This window comes from Pelodiscus sinensis, chromosome 1, assembly GCF_052426305.1.
Source record: "Pelodiscus sinensis isolate ZL-2025 chromosome 1, ASM5242630v1, whole genome shotgun sequence".
Taxonomy (NCBI): Eukaryota; Metazoa; Chordata; order Testudines; family Trionychidae; genus Pelodiscus; species Pelodiscus sinensis.
Window position 1 is genome coordinate 340,233,729 of NC_143052.1, and position 16,827 is coordinate 340,250,555.

Genomic DNA, 16,827 nt, shown 5'->3' on the forward strand with positions numbered 1-16,827 from the left:
TGATGGCCAATGACCTGAATAATGGGAGAGTCAGGAGATAGATGCTAAAACACATCCTGGCAAGTGAAAAGCTGAAAAGCCCCAACTGGCTGCCAGAAATTATTCCCTGATGTTCATATGGGAATCTTTAAACGAATTCCATTTCTACAAGCATTGGCTCTGGATTGGAGCCTATTATGGGAGCTGTGATGGGGTACGATTCCAGCAGTCCCCTTGCAATTGTTCCTTACTGTGCTGATCATGCCACTGACACCCACCTTCTTGCTCTCTGGGGCTCCCCACCTCTCTGTCCTGCTGGCCCAGAGTCTTTGGTCTCCCCCAGACAAGGCTGGGAGAACTGCCCCCCTGCAGAGCAATGCAGACACTGAACTACTTCAACTCTGGGAGGATGCAGTTCTAGGGCGCAGCATCCAGGAAACCAGCCGCCAAAAGAGATCAAACCCCCAAATAAATCCATCTTTGTGTAAAGTTTTACACAGGGAAAGCTCATGAGGATGTTTGCCCTCTCCTGTCACACCCCTTACTTATCTCATTCTGCGGGGGTACCAGAGAGCTCTCTCGTGTGCTTAGAGCATTTTCATTAGCAGTGCTACAGCAATACAAGTGCCTCCGTGCATCTGCACTGCTATAAGCTCTATAGTGTAGCCATGGCTTCAGTCTGTGTCCCTGCATGAATCCTTCATCTGCTGGGGCAAATCCAAAATTTGAAAGCTGTAAATTAGCTTTGTTTTTTATTTTATTACTTTTTAGAGTTGGTCTTTTCCTAGTGACAGAACCTGCTACCAAGCAAAGGGACTCCACTTAGGAGGGCTCTTTATGTATGTTTGTGAAATTTGGAAAGTAATATTGTTGTTCTGTTTGAATAAGATTGGTTTATTTTATAGCTAGAGTTGGTCAAAGATTGTTTGAATTTTTAATGAACATTTTTCTGCATTTTCCAACCAGCTCTATTTGCAGTTGGGCTGCATAACGGTTGCTTTTGCTCTCACTTGGGGAGAGGAATGAGTCAATTGTGCTGCTAAAGGGTGATTCTGCATGGAGTAGCTTCTTTGTTTAAAACTGCACTTTAAGGATGATTTATATGAAGAGGTGCTCTGTGCGTGTGGAGGATCCAGTTTTATTTTAGCAGCTCAATGAAAAGAAATCCTCTTCAGCTGAAAAGACTGTGCATGATGGGCAATAACGCTGGAAGAACCTTTAAGCTTTGACTTTGTATGAGAAAACAATGTTGACCAGATTGAATTGTGTTTTAAGGGCCAATCCTGATTGCTAGTGAGTAAATGGGAATTTTGGCGTCCACTACATTGGTTCCCAGAAGAACATTTTTATGCAAGCTTGTTATTTAGGTAATCAACATAAGCTAAAAGGCAAATCTGATTGATTTGAAGGATCAGTTTGCAACTGTCATTAAAAAAATGCGCAAAAAATATTCTCTCTTTCTTGGTCCTAGTAAGAGCTTCTTTTGCTGAAGATGTCTAATAATGGTGTTGAAGCTGAAGACAAGCCTCCAGCCCCTCCAATGAGAAATACCAGCACAATGATTGGATCTGGAAGCAAAGACACAGGGACTTTAAACCATGGCTCAAAGCCTTTGCCTCCCAACCCTGAAGAAAAGAAAAAGCGAGACCGATTTTACCGAGCTATCTTGCCAGGAGATAAAAGTACAGTATTTTCATCTTTGTTATAGTTTATTATAGTTTTCTCTCTGCATGTTGCTGGGGATGATGTTAATTATTTTTTTTAAATGTATAAAGGCTGTTTATAAGGTCGGATACTTCACATAAAATTGCATTGGCCATGCTGGGAGTATGGGCTGCCTCTGGTAGCTTATTGGTTTCTGTTTTTCTAATAGTTAATGCCACTCCCCACACAAACCACCCATTCCCTTTCTGAATCTGTTAATTGTTAAAATGAATGTGTGTGTCTGTGAGAGCTGTGATTACAGTTACTATGTACCCGAAAACAGAACTTCCCTGTCCCATCTCTGTTTCTAAAGTTTAGTGAGGTTGGTTTGTTTTCTTTTGGGGTCTTTTTTTTAGATTTTGCCACCACTGAGGAAGGAACTCCTGAAGGAGCACTTTGTATTGGTGAAACTGAGGCCAGATCTATACTACAAGAACACATTGATTTAAGCGACACAATTTGAGTTATATCAGTAGCGTAACTCAAATAGACTAGCTTAGATCTATTTACCATGGGTCTGTGCTGTGGGAGGTTGACAGAAAAAACACTGTCAATTCCCCTTACTTATCTCGTTCTGCTCGAGTACCAGAATCAACAGGAGAGTGATAGGTGATCAATTCAGTGTGTCTTTTCTAGACTTGCTAAATCAACTGCTAGTGGATTGATTGCTGCAACATTGATCCACCCCATAGTGGAAACAAGTCCTGACAGCAGACTGGAAGAGTAAAAGTTTGTTTAAAAGACCATTTCTCACCAGTCCTCTCTCATGTTATGTGATCCTTGCCCCGAAGAACTTTAATATCTAAGATGAGACTGTCATCCTAGTCTACTTTAGAATTTTGGATACACCACTGTTCACTGCTAAAAATAATCTATCCCTATTACTTCTTGCACATTAACTTGTATTGAATGAATTCTTTCAGCTATAATAAGAAATGTAATAGGCAAGATGGGAATAAGGGACAGAACTGATGTACTGTACATGCAATTTTAATTTCTACCATTAGTATATTTTGACGATTGTACATTTATCACGTGAACCGGTGGCAGTGATGCAAGAAATTCTCCAGTCCTTAATGTGTGTTGCTTCCTTTCATATCTTTATTTAATCTGTTTTTAAGGAGCCCATCTCTGCAATATATTTAGCTTCCTCTTTCAGTCTCTTTTTAAAGATTTATTTTATAGCGTACATTGCCATGGCATCTGAGCACTAGATAAAACTGTCTTTCTTTAATTTTTATATGAAGAGGTATCTATGTTTTCACTGTTGCAATAAGGAGTCAGACTCCTAAATTCTTACCAGAAGGAAAGGACTAATCCTAATTCTGTAATTTAAGCATCATTTAATGCTGTTTATACTATTTAACCTGCTCTGGGAAGCAGACAGTTTCATATCTCATATACCAATCTTCACTAGTGGTGTAGGTACGTTAAAGATGCTTTGACATACAGCTAACATGAATTCAAATTACTTGGTTAAAAGTGAGTCAGTTCACATGCAGTTTGGTGAAAATGAGCCTTGGATGTCATAATACGTCTAACTCTTCCCTCTGCCCCTGTTACTTGTCGTGCTCTCTCGGGAGACATGAGTTAGATGGGAAAGGCATTACTGTCTTGGAAGTCTCAGCCAAGGATTTTCAGCTCCTACATTGAGAGATAATTCCCTCTTTCCCTCTTACATTGAGAGATAATGACTATCTTCACCAGAGGTACCCAGGTCCCAGAGTCTGGCCGTATTACAGAAAAACTCACTAGTTTGTGAAAGGTTCGCTGTGAAAATGCAATCATGGCCACTAGCTGAAATTAATCTATAAAATGCTACCAGACCGTTTATTTGTTTGTTTTTTTTAAGCTCATCCTGTACAGACTAACTTGGCTACCCCCGAAGCTTCTGAAATTTTTCAAACATACATTTTGGTTTATCTTTATTCACCTGAGCCTTACAATTTAATGGGGGCATGAATGGAAATAAAGTAACCAACAGTGGGTGTTTCTACAAATACAGGTTTTTTTTTTCTTTTGAAACTTGTAAAGAGTTTTCTTTTGTCTTTTTATCTGGCATTACAAGGCCTAACGTAAGAGATCAATAAAGATTATAAAGTGGGATTAAAGTGTAGAGCAAGGCTAGCAGTGCCTTTAAAACTAACCCTTCTTAACCTATACCTCATTATGTGAGATAAAGTACCATCAATGAGAAGCAGTTATAGTATTAATATTTTAATCCATTCATACTTCGAAATCGTGTTTCTTAAATTTGATCAAGCTCATATATGCTGAGAATAATAATGCAGCCACTCAAATGCTTAAATATGCTTATTTAATTCAGGTCTCTCTAGTTATTTTTACTGCCTCCAAAACTGTGTATGAGAGTCTGCTGGAAAAATGTGGGCCTTAAATCTAATTTTGCTCACATCAGTGAGGAATAGAGTAAATTAAGTGAGATAAGAATCCAGTCCTTGGTGGTTGCCCCAAAGAGTTTACAATCTAATTTTAGACATGACGTGACATAGCCAGTGGGGTTAATAAACTGTAGGAAACATGCTATGAGGAAAAACCAATGTTACAGCCATAAGACCACATGGTTACACTTCAGTTATGTGGGCACCGAAAGAATCATGAGATTCCCAACAAAGATTACAGTTCAAGTCCTATATGTATACAAAGCACAATCATAGGGTTGGAAGAGACCTCAGGAAGTTATCGAGTCCAATCTCCAACCCAAAGCAGGACCAATCCCAACTTTTTTCACTATAATGAGCAAATATAGCACTAACCTCGATTTAATTTCTGTATGAGATCTGGATATTGAGAGAGAGAGAGAGAGAGAGTTATGAATTTTTAATGCAGTAGAGGCAATTAAATTGTTTAATTCATTATTGAAAACATTGTTTACCAGTCAGTGTAACTGAGGCTTATATAAGCTACAGCTCTGTTTAGTAAGGCTTCTTCTTGAATATGCATTTTTGTATTTAATATGAATTTGAAAGCAGTAGCTGCAATCATTGGAGCAAAGCTTGACTTGCTCATTATGCTGTTTGCTCATTATGCTGGAGATGTTGATTAGCGAGAAGTTGTATCCCTAGAGATGCAAAATATAAGTGTTGAGCAGGATACCCTGACATTCAGTAGGTCCAAATATAGAAGCCAAAGATGTTCTATGCCATGAATTCTGGGCAGTAATAGTTCTAACATTCTTTAATGCTCTGGTTCACATATTCATTCAGTGGTGCACTAGGATCCAATCAAAGGGTTTCAGTTGTCTTAGAATTCCCGAGCCTCCTTGATCTATTGGTTTTCTCAGAGTCCCTTTGTCTCACTTTCCTTCTCTCTGCTGGCAGCTTGCAGCTTTCTCTGTATTCTTGCTAGCGGCAGCTGCTATTCCCTTCTTTGTTTGGCCTGCAAGCTGCAGAGGCTCAACATCTGCTAACCAGAAGATGCTTCTGGTTCCTTCTGGCTTCCCTCCCTATGTGGCTCCTCCAATGTTCCATCTGCCTATCTCTCATTCCTCCCTTCTCCAAAACCGTTAGTATTTAACTCACTCTTCACTGAAACTGAAAAAAATCCAAGGTCTTAATATTGTTTTAGACAAACACTTAAGAATATGGACCTCATAATACTCTGTTACAAAGTACTTTACAGATCTGGAGTAACTCCATTAACCTTTATAATGTTACTCTGGATTTTATGGGTATAATTGAGAGTAGGATATGGCCTTATAAGCACAGGACTCAAGACTACCTGATTAAACTTGGAAAACATGGTATACGCTTGCAATATAATGGAGTAAAATAGTGGCTTTTAGGGTAGGTGGGTGACTTTAAAATCTCCATTTTGGTTCTATGAATACGTGTCTGGCTATACAACTGAGTAGCATTTGTTTTGCAGTTGACAAGGCAGCAGCTGGAAAATGTAAACTATAATAGAATGGTCTCTTACATTTGCGTGCGGACTAGTCACCCTCTGTGCACCATGTGTGGATTACAAATCCAAATATCATGAAATCTAATTTGAATATCGTTGTCCCCAATATTCCCTCTGATCTTTTCTATCCATGTGTGGAATAATTTTATGTTCACAGAGGCATGTGTAAATGCGCGCCACCAGTAGAAACCAAAGATCTAGTTGTGGGTGCTCTGCTAATCAGCTGGCCTGCAGTTGAATCTCTCCTGAGTAGCTGCACAAGTGCACAGATTACAGGGAACACTGGTTGTCATGTAACCATAAAGATTTATCCATGTGGGATCAGAAACCTTCTCACATTGTCCTAGATCATATGTTTTTGGTGTGGATTTGGTTGCAGAGAGTGTACTGTAAAATGCTATGGACATTCTCTTTTGTTCCTGATGGTTTTTCTCTTTTTCTTAGCCAATAAAAAGAAAGAGAAAGAACGTCCAGAAATTTCCCTCCCTTCAGATTTTGAGCACACAATTCATGTTGGATTTGATGCTGTTACAGGAGAATTCACAGTAAGTGATTCTGGGGAGGTACGAGGATTACCTAATTGTTTATCATTAGTGATGCTGGGACGTATTCAACTCATCCTATAGTAAGGCCAGAAGAGACCATTATGATAATTTACTCTGACCACCAGCATAGCATGGACCAGAGAACCCACCTAGTGTAATTCGTGTATAGAATACTGCTGTGGGAATTCTGTGCAGGTGCAGAATTCAGGTCCCTATGCAGATTTCTTTGCTTAATTGCAGAAAATGATGCCTTAAGAGCCATATGGAAGCCTTAAGAGCCATGTGTTCACATGGGTCCGGTGCCCAGAGCCGTGGGTTTTGGGATGCCCATGGGTGTAGTTTGGTGGAGACATTCCCCCATACATAGAGGCAAGGCATAGGGAGGCACATGGGGTCATATGCCTCTGACATCTTCTCCCGTTCTACATTTGTTGTGGGCACAGAGCTGCCCAGATAAAGGAGGATTCAGCTCCAACTGTTGACTCTGCAGCTGGATGCTACCTCCTGTGTCCTAATGTTGGTTGTGCTCCCCTTCTGTGTGCTGGGAGCCTTCCTGTTTTCTGTACAAGGGTGAGTGCCCATGATGGATCAGGAGGAGAGGCAGTGGGAAAGGAAGAGGAGGGTGGGATATGGCAAGGGGATGGGATGTGGGATTGAGGAAAAAGGAATGAGGTGATAGACTGTGGGATGGGGAAGGGAGAAGAGATGGGGAAGCCAGAGCCTGGTATACTGTATCCCCCGATGCAGCTGGGGGCTCCCCCATTAAGCAGACCTATCAAACCCCCACCCTGATGAAGTCCTCTCCCCTATATCTAGACCCAGACCCCATGGCTGAGCCTCTGCAACCTTCTCCTGGACTAAGGATGTTAAGGACTAGTTGACTAGTAAGGGGGGGAAGAAGGGTCACTTCAATGCAGCAAGCTGAGCCGGGGATCAGTTGTGTGGTGCACTTCTGCTTTGAAACCCCAAGGTGGTGTTTTAAAGGGTCAGCGCCGCACAGCTGATCCCAGGCTTGGGAGTCCCCAGCTGACCCTGGGTTCCGGGGAAATGCCAGGTGGAACCCGGCGTCAGTGGGGGAATCCCCCACTACCCCAGGCTCCATGAGGGCGCTGTGGCTTTGAAATGCAGCGGGGGCTCTTGTACATTTCAAAGGAGGAATGTGTAAGGGCCTATCGAGTAGTCAATGGAAATTCCATCAACTAGTCAATTAACTGCTGGTTAACGTCCTTAACCTGGGCCCCTTTGCAGTGTCCCATAGCCCTTCATCCAGAACCAACAACGAGCCCCTGTGTACCCAGGTCCATCACTGAGCTGTCTACACCGAGATTGCTCCACATAGAGCCCTTTCTAAGCCCCCACTCTATGCCCCTTCACTGTTGGACTCTGCTGAGCTGAGCCTGCTTGCCCGCACCTGGTGCAGAGGGGCACAGCCTTTATGGCCACCTCTGAGACTCTTCTGCGCTAACCGAGATGCAAGAGTTGTCACATCTGAATAGCACAGCAGTTCTCAGACTTCACTGTACCGCGATCCCCTTCTGAGAACAAAAATTACAACGTGATCTCCGGAGGTGGGACTGGTGCCTGAGTCTGCCAAGCCACACCACCCCAGGTTGGGAGGGCCCACGCTCAAGGGCTTCAGTCCTTAGCATTGGCCTGTAACCTGAGCCCTGTTGCCCAGGGTTGAAGTTGAAGCCTGAGACTTGCTGCCCATTGCTTTGCGGTGGGGCTTGGGCTTTGACTTTGGCCTCTGCCACAGCAAATCTAAGGCCAGATCTGGTGAACTCATTAAAATGGGGTCCTGGCTCCCCTTGGGGTCCTGACCCACAGTTTGGTGGATCTGCTATGAGTGGTTCTCAATCTACCCTTGAATGTAGACTAGCTGTTGAGGGCTAGGAGCCCTTTTTAGAGGCCAGCCTGTGAAGTTGCTAGCACACCGGTACTGACAAAAGCGGTCACCGAATTTGTTTCACTTGTGGCTAAAGCCATATTTCTGTCCTGAAATTCTGCTTTTAGTATGTGGGGGGGGGAACGCCATTAGATGTGAATTACTACACGGTCACAACCAGCACTGGGCCAAAATGTGATTTGGTGCCTATCCAAATACTATGTCACAAAAGCAATATGGAGGCCTAAATCAGGATGAGCCCTGATGTGCTGGGTGACTGTGCTGTAAAAGAGCTTACAATTCAAATTACCACTATCACCATCTTACAAGTGGATAGTCACATGACAGTACATTTCTTATGTTGCATGTGAGACTTTCCTGAACCACAACACCGGGTCTGCCTCTTCCTCTTTTGAACTTTGGGAGCTGGATTTGAATTGTGGTATTCAGAGCCCAGTACCTCTAGTGAAACTACATGAGCATGAGGATTTGCCTGCGTGGATCAGACTGTAGTATTAGGATGTAGATTTCAAACCTACGCTACTGGGCAGCGAGAAGGTGTTTAATTTCCAGTGAGCCTTCCCACAAACAATGAAAAATCTCAGAAGCAGAGTGGCTGAGCTAAATGCATACCATGCTTTAGACATCCTTAGGGTGAGTGTAACACTGTGCCTCCGACTGTGGTGTGACTGTGGTAACTGCTCGGAATGTGTCTCGCAGGGTATGCCAGAGCAGTGGGCTCGGTTGTTGCAGACCTCCAACATCACCAAATCAGAACAGAAGAAAAATCCCCAGGCCGTGCTTGATGTGCTGGAATTCTACAATTCCAAAAAGACCTCCAACAGTCAGAAGTACATGAGTTTCACAGGTTTGTGGTAAATCCCTGCTTCTGCATTACTGAGTGTGACCCTCTGAGAAAGTCCTTTGTGATTTTTTTTTTTCTTTTAAACATTAAAATAAACAAGCCAAAAATGCCCAGACACATTGAGCATTGTTTTTACAAAGGAAATGCAATTTTCTTCTGCTCTGCCAGCAGTCTCTTTCCTTTTAACATCCAGCTAGAATGTTTCCTCTCATCTCTTGGACAGATTGCTGCAGTTGTGAACAAGGAAGTCGATAAGCTGGGCAGATCCCAACACATGTAGTGTTTTAAGGGCTAAATTCAACACCTGGAAACCAGTAGGCAGATCATTTTGCTCAGGATTGTGTTTGTAGTCAGAGTGGGCAGCTAAATTGCACCAGCTTCAGTTTCTGGATGGATTTAAGAGGGATTCAGTGTGTATGTTATGATGAGGGCAGCCTAGGGCATAACTCCAGGAGATTGCACCTTCTTGTTCCCTTTGTATATTTCCTGGTTCCTTACCTTACAAGTGACAACCTGCTAGGGGAGCTTGCTAACCTGTGTCACACCTAATTCCCTCTAGAAACTTTTCTTGGCATGTAGGAAACTGGACAAGTTCCAAACCATACATCACGCCTGAGTTGCAACCCCAAAAAATCAGGAATCTTGAAAAATAGCTTTGTTCTCTTAAACTTAATTGGATTTGATACATTTCTGTGGCAGTGAGGTTGGAGCTGGGGAAGTCATGGTTCTGAGACTTCTTCTTCACAATTGGTCAAGGATGCAAGCAATGTCTTGAAATTTGTAATAGCTTCCCCTGCTGTCGTACCTCGGTGTTCTCGTACCTCGGTACCTTCAGTGGTCTGGACTGTCAGTGTCAGCGTCGTCTGGTCAGGGCTGTCCTGGCGCGCTCCTGACAGGACCTCTACTCCGTTGATAAACTTTCGGCTGCGTGCGTAACAATCGGTACTCCCTTTATCTAGAGTGTTAGACCCCGTGCACTTGGGTCAACACGAGATCTCTGAGAGGCCCCGGAAACGACAGATGCAGGCAAGGTTTGAAATCAATCGAGCAGGTTTATTGTCAAATGCGAAGCTCTACCAGTTGGTAACAGAGATCAGTACAATGTTACACCACTGGGCACTATGGCCCGCTTTGACAAGGTACCAACACCGGGCAGGCCTATTGCCATATAACAAATATTAACAGCAGTTAGTCAAAGTTAAGCTACTGTGCACTCTGTAAGTTTAGGCAATGACACCTGCCGTTCAGGCGCCTAGTGCGCCCCCCCCCCCCCCAAGGTCGGCCGGAGAGCACCCTCTGCGGTGTCCTTTTATAGACAGGTACAAACAACTTACATCATTTCTTTACGTACCAGGTTACCACCCTCTGTTGCCTAGTTACCACCCCTCACCTTACGGAAGGGGGGCTTACTTACTATCCTTCATGCTGTCAATTCCGACCTGGTCCTGAACCTAGGTCGGTATGTGCATTAGTTTTTAGGGAGTTTTTGTAACAAGACATTTCTTAAGATGTTCCAATACTCCCCTTTGGCTTACAGTCTGTACCCAGTGCCTCCCTGTGCCCTTCCATGCTCAACCTAACTTACACAATTATCAATAGGGCCTCTTTCTTGGCTCCTGTTACTGAACCAAAGTCTTGCTCACTAGATTGCAGGCCTGTTGCTGTTTTCATGTTACAGGCTTCTATTTAGGCCTGCTGACTCCATGTTACTGACCCTCAACTTACTACACCCTGCTAGTGTTTGTGTGCTCTATGCTTCGTTTCTTGAGTGCTACTGCACAGACTCTTATTCATTGTCACTTTTCAGCCTTCTGGAAAAGCCTGCAGAGAGGATCAGAACCTGTTATTGCGGCTGGCTAATGGAGTTACTCCTTTAACTCATTCAGCAGAGGGCAGAGGCTTTTGGAGCCAAAGGTCACAGGGCTTGTTTCCTACCAAACACTCCAGGTAGTGGCTCAGCATCTGAGATGGCTGCATTCCAGTGCTGGGTGAAATGATGTGCATATCTTGGAAAGCATTTTGGGACACTTGAGAACAAAAGGAGTCACATTTGGGAGTGGGACAAATCCATGGAATATCTACAGATGGAACCATACTTTAAGCCTGCCCCTTTTATTTAAAGTGCTGAATCTGCTAACCCTGCATTCTTTAGAGACTAAAGACAGATGAAAAACACCTTTTGGGTTTTCCATTGTATTAATGGGTCTTAATGTGGTGTCTGGACTGGGACCCAGGAGAACAGGGTTGAATCCTTGGTGCTATGCCCTGTGTGACACAGGGCAAGTCACGTAAACCCCTTAATCGCTCTGTGCCATGATTCCACGTCTGTGAAACAGGGACAGTTCTTCCTTTCTCCTGCCCTCTGTTTAGCTTGAAAGTTCTTAGGAGAAGTGACTCTCACAATGGGTTTGTGCAGTGCCTAGCGCACTTGGAAAGCAATACAAGCAATGTAAAATACTTCCTGTTGCATCTGTTCTGTTTTGTTTTCAGACAAATCCGCAGAGGAGTACAGTTCATCAAACGCACTGGTGAGCTTTTTGTTCATTTTTTAAATAACGTTTGTTATATTTTAAGTTTGAAAATGTGCATGCAATAAAACTATAGCCGTCAATATACTTTTATATTTAATGTCAATGTTTTCTTTCATTTCTAGGCTACCCAAAATGTGGCTAAGCAGTATTAATTGTTGTCTTAACTTTTAAAAATCATGTCTGTCCTTCTGGCCTACCAGTATTTCTTTTCCTTCTCCTGTAAGCTTTCTGATATTGAGTTTACTGCTTTATATTTCAAGTGATATTTTATTAGCAAATGTTGCTGAGTTCATAGAAAAAGATCTATTTCTGGACTCTATTAATGATCAGCCATTTCCCCATGCAAGGTAATTTAGAAAATGAAAGCCAGCCTGCTTTTTATCAGCTACTGATACATGTTTATGATCTGACCAAATGTAATTATTAGCATGCAATGTCTGATTAGTTGAACCACTGTTGATGACTGACTAAATTAATCTTGGCAAATAAAATGAAAGGTCTTTTCTCCTCTTGATCTGTACTCTAACCATTACAGAACCCATTCAACACCTCCTTTTGCTTAGCAGATCCAATTGAAAAGTCTTGTGTTTTTTCTATGGCACTGTGTGTATTTTAAGTAAGCAAACACACTTGGGCGGGGAAGTTTTTTTGGGGCGGGAGGGGTGCACGGAAGCGGGAAGCAAAACAAGCAAACAAAAACCCAGAAATAAAACCCTTATTGATGTGGCCCCTGGCTGAAAAAGCAGAAAGACATTTCCCACATTCTCCTCACACACCAGAGCGTAGGGGAATCTGAGATAGTAGTTTTTGTGCACCCCCAGGCTCTGGGGTGGAGCCAAAAATGAGGGGTTCAGTGTGTGAGAAGGGGCTTCTGGGAAGTGGGCTTAGAGTATGGGGTCTTGGTTGGAGAGAGGGAGGGTCTGGGAGTGGGCTGGGGATAGGTGTGTCTTGGAGGGTGTACGGTGCAGGAGCAGGCTAGGGATGGGGTATCTGGGCAGGAGGGGAGGGCGCAGGAGCGGCGTGGGGGTGCAGTGTCTGGGGGATAGAGGGTGCTTATCTGGTGCAGCTCTCCAGAGAGACACTTGGCTCAGTGTCCCCTGCTGCTCCCAGGCACCACTCCCTGCTGCTCCTATTGGCCATGATTACAGCCAATCGGGAGTGGCAAGGGAAAAGCTCCAGGCAGCACTTTGCTACACTGCTGTTTTCCCTCGGTTGTCTGTGCTGCCGCTTCTTCTTCCTATTGGATCCGGCCTTGGATTGTCTGACCATCCCACAAGGCTCAGGGCTACCCTCCTGCTTCTTTCCCTCCCTTACCCCTTCCCCACAGCAGGGAGCCGGTGTTCGTGCTCCAACCCCATGGGAAGTGGGGTATGAGGGGCCTGCAGGTCTGGAGTACCGGTGCCTACTTCCCAATGCTGGGGGAGGGGAGGGGAGCGGAGCCCTAAGCTTCAGGGGCTGGATACAGGCTAGGAATATAAAATCCCATTTTATTAGCTAATGGGGTAAACCTGTTTAATCGGTTAACTGATTAAACAGGGGTGGGCTGGGGTGGGGGGCTGCTCTAGCCACCACCAATTAATTGTAACCATTAAAGGTGATGCTTATGGATTAACCGTTCATAGGCCCTGATTCTCTTGAGGTGCTCAGCATCCTTATTTTACTAACTGTTTTAGTCAGAAGCTCTTCAGGAAACGTTCAGTGCTTTGCAGAACTAGGTCCTTACATTTTGGTAAAGGTAGTTCACCTCAATATTTGACTGCATGAGGGAGGCTGGAAACTTAAGGTCAATTAAACTTACTGACTTTTTCCAATTTAACTTTGATTTAATATTGTCATGTTACTGTCTCTGTCAGTTCTAAAAATGAATCCCAAGCGAATTGTTGTGGTTGGTCAGGGTAACATACACTTTGATATAGTCACTATTTTTAAGTGATACTCTGAGATTATCTATCTATCTATCTATCTATCTATCTATCTATCTATCTATCTATCTATCTATCTATCTATCTATCTATCTATCTATCTATCTAATCTCAAAATAACAAATACAAGTAGTTTCAGGTTATACTCTTCCCATTTAATGAATTGCCCTTGTGGTTTACAATCGTATTTAAAAAAAATATTTGTACCACACGAACGTGTACAGTCAATTTCACAGTTATCTTGTACAGGCAGTCCCCGGGTTACGTACAAGATAGGAACTGTAGGTTTGTTCTTAAGTTGAATCTGTATGTAAGTCGGAACTGGCGTCCAGATTCAGCCACTGCTGAAACTGACCGCCAGTTCTGACTTACATACAGATTCAACTTAAGAACCCCAAGCGTCCCCAAGTCAGCTGCTGCTGAAACTGATCAGGGGCTGATTCCAGGAAGCCTGGGGCAGAGCAACTCTGCCTCGGGCTTCCTGTAGTCAGCGCTGGTCAGTTTCAGCAGCGGCTGACTTGGGGACGCCTGGGGCAGAGCAGCTGGGGTGCTGCTGGGTTGCTCCAGTAGCACCGCTCCTCGGCGCTACTGGACCAACCCAGCAGCACCCCAGCTGCTCTGCCCCAGGCATCCTGATTCAGCCGCTGCTGAAACTGACCAGCAGCAGCTGAATCAGGATGCCTGGGGCAGAGTAGCTGGGGTGCTGCTGGGTTGGTCCAGTAGTGCCAAGGAGCGGTGCTGCGGGACCAACCGGCAGCGCCCCAGCTGCTCTGCCCCAGGGTCCACAACAAAAGCCTGGTCTGCTGAGGGGGGGGGGGCACACTAGCTGCGCCCTCTCTCCCCCCAGCAGACCAGGGACACGGGGAGCAAAGCCGCAGCGGCAGCGGGGTGCCGCGCCTCTGAGGCTTTGCTCTGGCAAAGCCTCAGAAGCGCGGGACCCCGCCGCCGCTGCGGCTTCGCTCCCAGTGCCTCTGGTCTGCTGGAGACGGTCTCCAACACACCAGGGGCACCGGGAGCAGCTTTTCTCGCCCCGGAGGTCGAGGTGGCGGATCGCTGCCTGCGAGCTCCGGGGCGAGAGAGCCCCGTTCGTAAGTGCGGATCCGACATAAGTCGGATCCGCGTAAGTCGGGGACTGCCTGTATTTTCAGTGTGCTGAGATACACAAAGGAAACTGGGGAGGAGGGGGGAAGAGAATATTTATTTTTACCAGTCTTCATTATAGTCAGTGTAGGGTGTTACTTCCATTGATAGTAAGTTTAAAAAAAAATTCTGGCAGAAGTTTGTTGCCTGTGTCCCTTATGTAGCAAGTGTATTTGTCAGTTACTAATATATAGAATATCAAGTCTAAATCCGATCTGAAAAGACTATGAATTCATATAGACACTGTATCCTGTTTGTCAGGGATGGGCAATAATTTTAGACAGGGGGCCACTTCAGAAATTTTTGAAGTGGCCCGGGGCAGGGCTCAGGTAGAGGGGGCAGAGCCAGGACACTTCTGTGCTTCCCCAACCACAGATTCTGATTGGTCTGGGGGTGGGGGAGCATGTAAACTCTCCCCTACCCCCCCCCCCCCGGGCAGCACCCTCTAGGTACCCTGCCCCTGGTAGTGGGAGGAGATTTTGTGTGCTGCCCCCAGGTCAATCAGGGAGGGGGAGTAAGTGAAGTCTCTCGCTCTCTACCCCCGCCTTGCAAGGGAGCGCGGTGCTCTGAGTCAACCGCCAGCTGAGCAGTGCTTGCAGGGCTAGAGGAGACTTTCACATGCTCCCCCCACCTCCAAGCCCTGATTGGCCTGGGGGCAAGGAGAGCATGCAAAGTCTCCTCTCACCCTGCTTAGAAGCGCTGCACCCCTGGAGGAGACTTTGTGTGCTCCTGCCACCCCCAGGCTAGTCAGGGTTAGGGGCGGGGGGAGTGTGCAGAGTCTCCTCCTGCCCTGCCAGGAGTGCACAGCGCTTCTAAGCGCCGTGTACTCCTGGCAGGGCAGGGGCAGGGTGGGAGGAGACTGTGTGCGCTCTCTCCTCCCCCCCTCCCCCACTCCCACACCCTGATTGGCCTGGGAGCGGGGAGAGTGGCGGGCCAGACCAACTTGCTTGGCGGGCCAAATCCTTTTGCCCACCCCTGCTGGATGTAGTACTGAAGTAAGACCTTTCAGTATTGGGCCTGATCTAGAACACTAAACCTGCTTTCACCATTATCCTTTAACTTTGGGAAAGTATGTGGCTCTGGATTCAAACTTCATGGCTTGGGCCCAGTCCTGGTCATAATCTGGAAAGAGGTGGTATACAGACCTTTCATAGTGTCAGTGCGGGGGCAGTGACTGACTGCTGGGGAACATAGTATCCCTGTTAGGATTTAGAGGTGCTAAGGTCACAGAGAGATCCGCCATCCGTTCAGGTGAGAACAAACCAGGCTTATTTTTCCCCAAGCGAGACAATAATAAACACTGAGCGAAGGAAGTTAATTTGCAAGCAGAACCATGTTTTTTTTTTATTACTGTGGTTATTAAAATCAGTGCAGTGCTTCTGCCAACACTTTGTTTTGTTGGCACAGCAACACACTTTAGCTGTGTGAACAATCTGCCCTTGATCTATTCCCGTCACTTAGTGTTGTCCCAGAGAGAGACTGTACTGGAAAAGCAGGTTTTTGAGGGTTTTGGTTTTTAGGATACCAGTCGCAAGTCCGGTCACTATTTTTAACAACCACTTTAGGAAAGAAGTAGCAAGCCTGTCTGTTTATTTGCCAGGCTGGAGGGAAAACTCTCACAGTCCTTAGATTTGAAGCGTGCCTTCCCTTCCCTACAAAGCAAATCTGACAATTGAAAACCTCCTTCACCTGTAGCTGGGTGGCAGGATGTCTCAGGAGAATAGAAAATGATGGAGGCTTTTATTTTCTAAGAGCCCTATTCAGTTCTGTCACAGATGAGTGCTACTTGATAACACTTGGTTCAATTCCCAGTAGGACAGATGGCCTCTCACAAAAAGTACTATCAGTGCTCCATTGTTAGTAGCTTTCTCCAGAGCAGCCAAAGATGATGGTGTGTAGAGATTGAACTCTCAAGACCAGACTGGTAGAAGGCATGTGGCACAGGGCTCTCTACCTGCTGGGTGTCTCTTAGTAATCACCACTGAGTGAAGTACTGTGCTTTGTATGCAACCCACGCCTCCTGATCAGGAATAAGTGGGGGAGGGCATTCAACACTCTCACATGTGCCAAAACCCTCCTCCTGCCTGGCCATCTTCACTAGTGACAAGTGTCTGATAATTCTGCCCACACCTCCACAGTTGTTAAAACCCTTCTACTTTCCCTAGTGGCAGGTAACCAGCTTGCCTAGCTGTCAGTCCTGCCTGGATAGGTTGTGGATGTTTGCCATGATTTACTTTGCATAGGACTTCCAAGAATCTAAGGGAGGCCCTGTACACATTTTAAAAATGGCAGACACCCGCAACTGACCCTTCCAAGCCACCTGCACGCGTGTGTG

General features: G+C 45.3%; 1 protein-coding gene across 3 annotated transcripts in view; it reads left to right on the forward strand.

Annotated features, from left to right (window-relative positions):
- PAK1 (p21 (RAC1) activated kinase 1) overlaps positions 1-16,827 on the forward strand; it is a 128,583-nt gene that overhangs the window by 64,380 nt on the left and 47,376 nt on the right. For all 3 annotated transcript variants that reach the window (XM_006131928.5, XM_006131927.4, XM_006131926.4), the window contains 4 exons: positions 1,451-1,661; positions 6,049-6,149; positions 8,755-8,902; positions 11,390-11,427. In XM_006131928.5, the coding sequence (XP_006131990.1) occupies positions 1,472-1,661; positions 6,049-6,149; positions 8,755-8,902; positions 11,390-11,427 (477 nt within the window). In that variant the 5' untranslated portion in view covers positions 1,451-1,471. The remainder of the gene's footprint in view (positions 1-1,450; positions 1,662-6,048; positions 6,150-8,754; positions 8,903-11,389; positions 11,428-16,827) is intronic.